Source organism: Austrofundulus limnaeus, unplaced genomic scaffold (genome assembly GCF_001266775.1).
Source record: "Austrofundulus limnaeus strain Quisiro unplaced genomic scaffold, Austrofundulus_limnaeus-1.0 Scaffold194, whole genome shotgun sequence".
Classification (NCBI taxonomy): Eukaryota; Metazoa; Chordata; class Actinopteri; order Cyprinodontiformes; family Rivulidae; genus Austrofundulus; species Austrofundulus limnaeus.
In genome coordinates, this window is record NW_013952596.1 from 548087 (window position 1) to 559126 (window position 11040).

The window sequence follows — 11040 nt, forward strand, 5'->3', positions numbered from 1 at the left end:
CTCCTGGATGACTGAGCTTCTCAGCCTATCTCTAAGAGAGAGCCCAGACACCCTGCAGAGGAAACCCATTTCAGCTGTGATCTCCTTCTTTCAGTCACTACCAAAACTTGTGACCATAGATGAGAGTAGGAACGTAGACCGACCAGTAAACTGAGAGCTTCACCTTCTGGCTCAGCTCTCGCTTCACCACGACAGCCAGATAACTTTTGTCTTTCTTAACTGACATATACTTTGTTTTATTGACTTCTATTGCAAGATGTATTGATTTCTTTAGAATTGTAATTTAATAAGTGTGTTGTTCTGTTTTTTAGTGGCTGTTGTTTACCGTGCACGTGGAGGCCGCAGGAAGGAGCTGCTGGACTCTGACGAGCATGAATCATGACCTCGGTGGTGCTGGTCGACTCCGGTGGAACCCTGCTGGAATATGTCACAGCTGAAGGCGACCTCCAGCAGGTAAATTTCACACACAAACTACATGAAAACACTTTTTCTGCAAAAAAATACGGTGTGAACTCTTACGTCTTCTGTTCGTTTTCTCCCAGCCAGAGGATGTGGAGTATGAGGTCAGTATGGAGCAGGAAGGGGAGGTGGAGGGCCAGTGTGAAGCCGAGGAGGTGTGTGAGGAAGGAGAAAAGGCTGACGAGTGCCCACCGGTCGTAATGGAGGAGCTTCCAGGCGTGGTCGTGACCGAGGAGCGAGGTTACTCAGCCCAGGTGTGGATGTGTGGAGATGAGGCATATATCATGCAGGAGGTGGAGATGGAAGAAGCAGGAGGTGAGATTATTTCCTTTTCTGGTTTTATGAGTTGGTTTCCGTTTGACAAGATGTGAACACTTTGATTTATGGGTTGATTTAAAAGGAACATCCACTTTTTGTCGTGTGCTCAGAGTCTCATGGAGGCAGAAATGTTGAATTTAGTCTCTCCCGGTGCTGCAAATACATCTTTAAATTCTTTTTGGATCATATTTTTCAACTCAAACAGCCTGAAAACGAGCTGCGTTGAGACACACATCAGAAATTGGGTGAAAGAGGGGCTGCTTTGTTAGAATAAGGAGGAATTAAGACCAAAGCGGAAGGATTTAAAAGCAGGAGATGTCCACTTTAAGGCTGAGGACCAGGAGAGAGAAGAGAGTGGATTTATGTTGGAGGAATACGTTGTTGAAAATTAAAAAGCTGAACTGACACAACTCCGCTAACAGGAAAAACACCAAGAGGTTGTACAGACCTGTTTTTATTTTAATCTATGCAGTTTAAATTGGAGAGTGTTAAATTCAAGTCTGAACTACAACATGTCCTGAAAACGTTTCCCTCAGATCACTTTCAGAGGGGTCTTGACCTTTTGTCTGCATATGTTAGGTTGTCTGAACACACTCTGTCCTGAGTGGAGTTCTAGGACCTCCAGGGACATCATCGACATAAAGAATCCTTGGGAATATTCAAAAAATACAACTTTTTCTATGTTTTGGCTACAAAAACGTCTATGGTTAAGATCTGTGCTTCACTTAAATAAATCCTAAGTTATGTTTTGTTGATCTTGTTGGGTATGACAGAACATGTTTTGTGGTTTTAGCTGAACACATGATTTCTGAGTCTAGCTGCCAGTTGTTTTTCTGACWGGTCTGTGTTCCCGTACTGCCACCTTGTGGATTTATTTTAGACAGATCTGCTATTCTAACAGCTGTTTACATTACCTCATTAATGTCTTCCCTTTTTTTGTGTCACGTTCTCTCCTCAAGTCTGCAGGTACAGCACAACAACAGTGTCGCACATAAAACAATGCAGTAGTTGTTTTAAGCCTACAGCTTTATGGAGGTCCCTGATGAGGCTTTGAAGAAAGCTTAATAGTCTGGAACAAACCAAAAACCAACAATATTGCAATGAAATAAAAAATACAAAATAATAAACGAAAACAAAGAACATACATCAAGAGGAGGAAAATTTGTTTCTATATAAACCATTATAATGTTCTTATATTAATGAGCTAATATTTCACTTGAGAATTGAAAGCCTCTAAAACATTTTCAGACTTTTGGTCTTAAATTATCTGAGGGCCTTTAAATGAATAAGATCATCCAAATGTTTTGCTGGTTTTCTGTTCCCATTAACTTCCATTAACTTGTACCAAATAATTGTAATAATTATCTCTGGAACAAGAATGTTGCCATGTTTAAAATATGCACCCAGTTAATGGACTGGAACTAGATTGCTGTCTGTTTCTTTGTACATTAGTGACCTGATAAATAGGGAACACGTGTTGTAGACATTTAGGTACCGTGTGTACAGAAATACTACATCTGGCACATTGTCATAATTTTATGTCCAAATRAATAAAGTTTGGAGGGGAAAAAATGTAGCTGGATTTGACGTACTGCTTACGCAACGGAGGGAGGATTTCCTGTGTGGGTAGCGGAGGGATAYGTCTCTGCCTCGGTGATGCGTCTCGTTGAGATTTCCCTTTAGCGGCGGAGTGATACGAAGAGTGAGGAGTCAATGTGAATCTGCAAAGGTGAAAAACATGACGACTTCGCAGCATGATGGCCACGAAAACCAGCTCGATCTGCTCATCAGAGCCGGTAAATATGCGTTCGCCTTCTCGGAACCTCGACTCGGGTTCTGCCGTCGTCGGGCCGGCTGTTGTTTTCAGCCTCGACCGAAGCGTCGCATCCCGCCCGCCGCGGCGAAGTAATGGAGGGATTCAGGAAGTGATCGACCTGCATGGCGCTGCTGCGCGGAGATTAAACACGCTTTAAAAATGTTAAAAAMCCCGCACATGGACGCGTATTTGTGCGCGGTTAGGTTCGTGTGTGCATGAAACGTGTGTTGCATATGTTGGTTGTTGTTTTGTCCGCAGCTGGATGAGGTTGAATAACGATTTGGACAACCAGGAAGTGTGCAGTTGTTGTCTTTGCCACGCTGTCTGGGTCGGAAGGACATGTGTGTTTATTTTCCCACGAACAATCACCAAATATAACGTGATGGTGTGCTTACTCATATTCATCGTTATTACAGATTGTACTTGATTAATTGTCTGCTAAAACGCTTTCACAATGAATCCCCCCGAAAAGTACAATTATTGTGTAATATTATAATTTTTAGTACAATGCGGCGAGCTTCGTTTACAGCCATTATTAATCGCATGGGGTTGAATTATTTGCTGTCGAGGCTTCCGTTAATCGTATTTTGCAGTCTTCCGTGGACGCGTGGGACGGCCCGGATCGCTTCGCTTTCTTCCCTGCAAGCGTCCAATCAGCGCACAGCGGAGGCGGGCCTTAACGCCCCGCCTCAACCAATGGTCGGGCCAGTCGGTGTTGAGTGACAGGGGATTTTGTGAGCTCCTTCAAACAGAACTGGAGGGAAATCATGAGGAGTGTAAACACGGAAATCAGCAGAACTACTTTGTGTTCCTCTTGCTTGTTGCTAGAAGTTATTAGGATCATTTTATTTTTTTAGCACCTGTACATTTAGTTGTGCATTATCAAATTTATTGCATTTATTATATTTTTAAGGAATAACAAAAGAATTAGTGTTACTTGAGATTGGGAACATTTTTCACTTCATGCCTTCTTGTGGTTGTATGTTTGACAGAAGGCCGTCCTGTTTGTTAGACAGGGGGTCCGAATGAGTGGGGCGGTTCTAAAGATAGCCCACTTGTCTCATGTGCATGGTCAGATACCCAAACATGGACTGGGCAGGGTGTAATGGCTCCTCATGTTTCCCACTGGTGATTGACGACAGCAGCAGGTGCCCTGGGTTCCCCCTGCAGGTCTCAGAGGACACAAGACTTCCTTTACTAAATTTATGTGTACACCATATTGTTTTGTTTATTTAAAGAGGCAAACAGACTTTAAGTTTTAGTTTCTTCCTGTTCAATCACATTTGTGCTTTTACCTAACTACATATGAAGTGAAAGCTAGCACTGATTAAACTGTGTAAACTTATTGTGTAAGTAATGTAAAAACACATTTTGTGGTTGGTTTGTACTTAGATTTGGTACAACCGGGATGATTTTCTTACCTGTAGAGGTGTTCAGATGAGTGTAACTCAAAGGTTTTTTGTAATTGAAATGCTTTACCAATTGATTTTTTAAAATTATTTTTGTAGTGGAAGCTTCTGTTCATGGCACCAACATCCACTGCTCTGATAAAACCTTCGAGGCTGCAGAAGCTCTGCTTCGCATGGACTCACCATCCAGCCTCAAAGAAGAGCGTAGCCCAGGTAAGACATTAATTTAATTCAGTTCCATTCAAAAATACTTTATTATCACAGAGGGAAATTAGGTTTAGATCAGATTAGACTAGATTAAACATAAATCTGTGTGTTTACAAATGTTTAGACTTGATAAAAAAAATAAAGCAGTTTATTTAATTTCCTTGGTTGATGTAAGTTGATGTCATATTTTTAACTCTCAGAAAGGGCTGCAAAACTGTTTTAAAATCATTTTGTGTTAATTCTACCATCCAGAAGCTTTTATTCCTCAATGTGGAGCAACACCAGATTTCCTCCACGCCGCCATGAGGCCTGACATGATATCAGAGGTGGAGATATCGACTGAAGAGTGCTGCGAGGAGGATGAGGAGGAAGATGAGATCGGTACCTTAATGGAAGACCCAGAACACGACTTCGAGGAGCCTGTCAGAAAGAAGCGAGGTACACGAACCAAACAGCATTTTTAAAATGTCAAAACTGTTGATAACTCTGTAGAAAGTTCATGTATATTAAACACCAAGCTTAAAAATTGTATTTTAAATAAGTCTGGGGGAGGTTTAAATTGAACTGTCTGCTCTGAAACTCCAGAAATCTGTTATTAAAGATCGCCATCTAGTGGTCAGATCATTAATATCATTTATTAAAAATTCCTGGCCATTTTAAATAAAAAGATATACATTTATTGCTCAGCTAAAATAAATCTTAAAATGTAAGTTTTGTAGGAACCCAGAGTTTCTCTAAATTATTATTWTTTTTTCATAGCTGGACGCAAACCGAAGACACATCAAGCAACTGCAGCTGTTTCCAATGGTTCACTAGATCTGGGTATCAAGAAGAAACCAAGAGAAGGCAAAGGTACGTAGGAGTGTATAAAACAGTCATGTTTTTGTTACTGACGTGATTCTTTAATGCTCTGGAGGTGGGAGGTTGGTGCTCAGTGGTGCATTTTTTTTATTTCCAGCTGGGAACACCACGTACCTCTGGGAGTTCCTGCTGGATCTCCTCCAGGATAAAAACACCTGTCCCAGGTACATCAAGTGGACACAGAGGGAGAAGGGCATCTTTAAACTCGTCGACTCGAAGGCCGTGTCCAAGCTTTGGGGCAAACACAAGAACAAGCCCGACATGAACTACGAGACCATGGGTCGAGCTCTCAGGTACAGACTTGTGGAGGGGTTTCAGGAGCAGGTTTTGTTTTTTAAAATAAATACTTTTATTGATTGATAATTGAACCGTTTGCAGATATTATTACCAGCGTGGCATCCTTGCCAAAGTGGAGGGCCAGCGACTGGTCTACCAGTTCAAAGACATGCCCAAAAACATCGTCATCATCGACGACGACAAGGCAGATGTGTCCTCCCCTGACGAGCTGGTGAAGTCAGAAGCAGCAGCGTCGTACGAGCGCGTGCGTCCACCGTCCGACATACTGGTCCAGGCCGTGGACAGGCCGCCTCTGAGGAAACCCAACATCCTGAGAGGCTCCAACAAAAGCAACGTGGTCCAAACCTCTGCTGCGGCAGGCAGCAAGGCAGCCCCGGGGGGCGGACCCGTGGTGACGGCAGCAACACCGAGGATCGTGACGGTTTCTGCAGGACCCGACGGGATCCAGCCCCAGCAGTCTCACGCGTCTATGATCTCGAATACAACAGGACCGAGGTAAGACTCCTGCAGTGACGTCACAGCYAAGGTTTTGGATTTTTCATTATAGTTCAGTTTTATTTAGTTTTGACTTTTTTCTTTTAATTCAGTTAGTTTTAATTTGGTTTTTACAGTGGATTTGATTGTTTTTATTAGTTATTATTGCATTTTTAATGCTTAGTTTTAGTTTAGTTTAGTTTTTATTAGTTCTAGTATTACATTAAGGCTCCCCTTATAGAGCTTATAGTTTATTAATTTATCTGTAAACATTTTATAAATTATTAAGTGTTTATTATGCATTAATTAAGGATGAGAAAGAGACAAAACGGTCCAGTTTCTTGCCAAATAGTGAGACAAATCTGTTCATATTACATCTAAAGCTGCTACATTAAACGTTTCAGACTAAGTTTTTACCTTGTAAGCACAATAATATATTGTAAACACATTTTACATATAATATTGTACTGTATTATTGCACTATTATTCCAATACATGATTGTGCRTACAAGGTAGAAACCTAGTCTGAAATGTTTAATATATGTAGCACCTTTTAGATGTAATAAGAACATGAACAGATTTGGCTCACTATTTGGCAAGAAACCAGACAGTTTTGTTTCTTTCGCATCCTTAATTAATGCATAATAAACACTTCTTAAAGATTCATAAAGTGTTWACAGATGAACTAACTATTTATAAGCCATCTATAAGGGGAGCCTTATTGTAAAGTGATACCAGTATTTTTATAGTTTGATAAACATATTTGCCACTGCATCTTTAATCTTGTGATGTTCCTGTGAGTTAACTAACCAACAGCTATTTGGTCACTAGCTAAAGCAGTCTAATATAGCAACACCTTCCTAAAATAAGAGATCCACATGTCTCAAAATAAATAGACAAACACTAAAACTAAGGATATTCTATCTATAATTTCAGTTAGTTTTGGTTTGTTTTGTAAAAAGATTATACAGTTTTAGTTATCGTTTTTTCATTTTATTACAGTATTTATTTTAGTTAACTAAAATGTTTTTTCAGTTAGTTGTAGTGAACTATAATGACTCTGGTCAGAGCTTCTGCAAATGTCACGTTTTGATTTTCTCTTTTTTTAAAAAGTACTGATTTCTTATCCGCAGGACGGTGCGAGTGGCTATGCAGGTGCCGGTGGTCATGACCACGTCACTGGGTCAGAAGATCCCCACGGTGGCCGTGCAGCAGCCGGTGGGGACGACGGGGGTTGCTGGCTCCACCRCCCTGCTCACCAACACGTCTGCCATTGGCGCCAATGCCAACTCACAACAGAAGGTGTGCAAAATATCCTGACAGATTACAATAGAATAAAATGCTGCTGGTCCAGAGGAACTACTCTTTTGAGTAATTGTACACAAATACAACAGTTAGTGTATGTATTAAACAATACCCAGTACTGGTATCAGCATATTCCTGTTAGAAGTTGTTTAAAATGATTTGTTCTTCATCAGGTTGTGATCCAGACCATCCCCACCATGGTCCCGGCCACAGCAGAGAACGGAGACAAGATCACCGTCCAGCTCGCCAAGATCATCACCATCCCAGCCCACCAGCTGGCCCAGTGCCAGCTCCAGACCTCCACAGGAAGCAACAAACCCGGCGTAACTGCCACCCCCACGGGCCTCAGCCTCCTGGGCGGCTCCCTGGCGGTGCGCTCCCTGACGCCCGTCAGCGTGGCCCCGGGATCGCAGGTGATGAGGCTGACCGTGCCCGCGCAGGCACAGCCGCAGACTCTGGTGGTGTCGCAGCCGGGCAGCGTCAGCTGCGCTCCCACCGTGTCCACGGCCACGACTCGCATCCTCAGCGGGGTCATCAGCGGCTCGGAGCTGGTGATAGGAGGAGCCGGAGGCAAGGCCGTGGGCATCCAGGTCCAGGCCCTGCAGGTACCYGTGACAGTCCAGCAGAACCAGGCCAACCCTAAAACCACTCGGAATGTGAGCTCTGAAGCCGTGGACACTGACGGGGTGGGAAAACTGGAAGCACCGATGGCAATAAAGACAGAAGAACCCGAGTGTTAAAGTTAGTTTGGACATTGAAGTCATTCTTATCAGCAGCCGTCTGCAAGACTTGAGACTCCTGAAGGACTTTTTAGTCCTGAAAATGTCTTGACTTTACCCCTGTCGCTGCCTAGAACCTAACTGGACAACTCCCATTTCCTTTAGAACTTCAACAGAACCTCCTGAAGGTGCCCTGATCCCTGAATACACAGACTTTAAAGTGATTGTTTGTTTTTAGGAAAGCAAAGGGACCAAACTGAACCACTACAGAAATGACAGCAGAAAGACGAGGAACTTAAACACTACAAACAAAATGACTGCAACCAAAATTAATAAAATAAAATAAAATAAAGGAGGGGGGTTCTTTTTACTGTAAATTTCAAATGTTAAAACCAGCAACTTCTTTTTTTAAACTTGTATCACTGTGCAAAAAAAAAGTGGAGGATGGAGTGTGTGGAACGATAAGACAGGAAAATGTACATAGTTATATATATATATATATAAATATCTTTACAGTTTACAGAGCTAACGTAAACAGAACCGCCTTAGATTTTCTTTTCATCATTTCACCGTTAAGCTGAAATTTGTTTTGATATTTTGTACCAGTCACAGTATTACTGAAACGCTGAACTGATGCAGTTTTCGATGCTGCCGTTTACCTGACATGTCCTCTGGCAGCCCATCAAATCAGTTTTAGTTTTTTTGTTTTGTACAGATGTTTGCTCTGTTCTCTGCAGCAACTAAAGTCAGGAAAAACACGCGACTGAGCCAACACATACTGCCAAGTTTCCATCAAACAGGATGTTAAAACTCAAAAAAATCTGCATTAGTAATTATAGGAAGCAAAATCTGCTGCAGAAAAGCTGTAACCACTGGATCTTTGGTCAGTTTCTGCCCTGTTGGTCCTGCTCTGACATTTCATTCTTTTTTATTTTATTTTTTAAGAGGGAAGTTTTTCTGTGTTCAGAATGGACTGTTTGTATATTCAACATTTGAAGTATATTCTATTTTGTTGTACTCTTGTTTCAAAGTGTATTAAAGTAGATTTTACTGAAACGTACAAAGATAAGACCTCTTTTTGTCCTTTTTCTTCACCGTTTCTTCACACCTGTTGAGTAAAGCTAACATTTATAGTTTGATAACATTTACAGATTATCAGGAGGAACATCGTGTTCAGACTTTCTGGATCAGTTTTACGAAATTTTGTCAACATTATGAGCTAAACTTAAAGTAACCCTGCATGATAATCAGTCGTGCTTTACAGAGTTCAGCAAAAATGACCATGTTTTGGGTTGACTAGTTAAAAACCTGACATCTGTGCTTGAAAATTATTTGTTGGGCTCTGAATCATCCATCCACTTTCTTCCTCTTGTAAGGCTCACCCAGAGGGTAAATAAACATTTCCACTTGTCATTGACCCTGGTTTAAAAAGACCTTCCTCAAAAGAGACTGTATTTTCTTTAATAAACAAAATAATAATGTTCTTTGTATTTTTGATGTATACTTTCTTTTTAACTACAAGTTATTTTGTAAATCAAAGTTACATAATGAAAAGAATGACAATATTTTACATTATAATTAAGAAAAAGAAAAAAACACAAAAAGAAAATTGTTTTCACGTTTATTTGTCTTACACAAATCTTTGTTTAATCAGCTATTGTTTTTACAGTAAAAAAATTTTTTCTGATTTTTTCAATTTAACTAAATTGATAGTTGTGATTATGACTTCACTGTTATATTATGAAATATACTGTTCTTACATAAAAGTATTTGTATTTGAATCATAGACAAATATTTTAAGGTTTATTTCAGTTTAAATGATTCTCTTATGTTCCAGTGAACTGTGGTCYATTTTCATTCAGTGTTTAATCGTTCAAAGTTGAACTTGTTTTTCTGAACCAGGTGCGTAGTTGTTATTCAGCTACTCTAGTCTAAACTTTACATCCTCCTAACTAACAAGTCGAGGTCATCGTCTCTAACTTCTTCTCTTTAGAAAAACTCACACTGATGAAGCCTCGACAGAAAGAAAAATTGAAGAGATGAGAAAAGACCATTTTTCTTCTCCCTGAGCTACTCAGGAAAATCAGCCTTTTGGCACTGACTTGGCTCTTATGCCAATGAGCAAGTCCTTGCCTATCGAGTCAAGGCACCATCAGTCGTGATTCAACCCAGCTTTGAAGCTCCATTATTTAAAAACTTCTGATGAGAAGTTTTTATTTCTGAGAGAGAAAAACCTAAGATGAACTTGGCTGTCTCTGATGGACCGAGGCAGATTCCAGAAGACGCTGTGGAGCAAAACTTGGAGGTTTTACTGAAGAAGAGAGGCAGTCCTGACCGGGCTCTAACTCACCTGAAGTCTTCCCACACGCTTAACCTGGCGGTCGAGACACCAAAAGGTAAAGCTGAACGTTTTGACAAGCGCATCGGAGTTGGACTGAAGCATTTGCAGATATCCAGTGTTCTGGTTTTTCACATATTTATAAGTTTCATGTGCCTGTAAACATCTCAACATCTTAACCTGAAGTTTGCTGTTCTGTCTGAGTGTAATATTTACAYTGATTAGTACGGACKCGTACGTGGTTTTTGTGGATATTTTAACTCGTAAAAATTCTGATTGCTCACAGTAATTTGTACATAAGTAGTTTGTTTTATTCTGTAAATAAATATCATTTATTTTAGAAAACTTGAACTACTGAGTACAGTAAATTATTGTGTTTTTTCTCATATTTACACAGAGAGGATTTTATTCTTCCCATAGAAAGAACTCGTGATTTCCTCATAACTTTACTTTTGAGAAGTATGTAGGTATCCGTACACTCTTGTCTGTGGTCTGGTAGCGGTGCAACAAATCCCTTTAGATTTTTGGTCTCATTTCAGTGTGTGTGGATAAAAACTCAAAGCTGTATGGATGAATTTTAAAGTGGTGACTGAGAAATGCAGATCAAGCTTACTCATTTATTTTACCAGGGTTCCCACGGGTCCTTGAAAGTTTGTGAATTAAAAAAAAAGATTTCAAGGCCGTGGAAAGTTTGTCAAAACAGCCAAAAAAAATACACTTGCCCTTGAAAGTCCTTGAATGTTTTTTGAGGATTGAAGTTGTATTTTTTGTATTGAATTGTATTTTTCCTCACCCAGGAGACATTTCAATATAACAAATCAACTCACTTTTTTAAAC

The 11040-nt window shown here is 40.4% G+C and overlaps 1 protein-coding gene across 1 annotated transcript in view; it reads left to right on the plus strand.

Annotated features, from left to right (window-relative positions):
• elf2b (E74-like factor 2b (ets domain transcription factor)) overlaps positions 1–8934 on the plus strand; it is a gene marked incomplete at its 5' end in the record, with an annotated part of 12716 nt that extends 3782 nt beyond the window's left edge. The window contains 9 exon segments of the mRNA XM_014018482.1: positions 312–453; positions 543–774; positions 4102–4215; positions 4462–4647; positions 4969–5061; positions 5168–5363; positions 5449–5862; positions 6975–7143; positions 7320–8934. Coding sequence (XP_013873936.1) covers positions 379–453; positions 543–774; positions 4102–4215; positions 4462–4647; positions 4969–5061; positions 5168–5363; positions 5449–5862; positions 6975–7143; positions 7320–7886 — 2046 coding nt within the window. The 3' untranslated portion in view covers positions 7887–8934.
• Positions 8935–11040: the final 2106 nt, after the last annotated feature.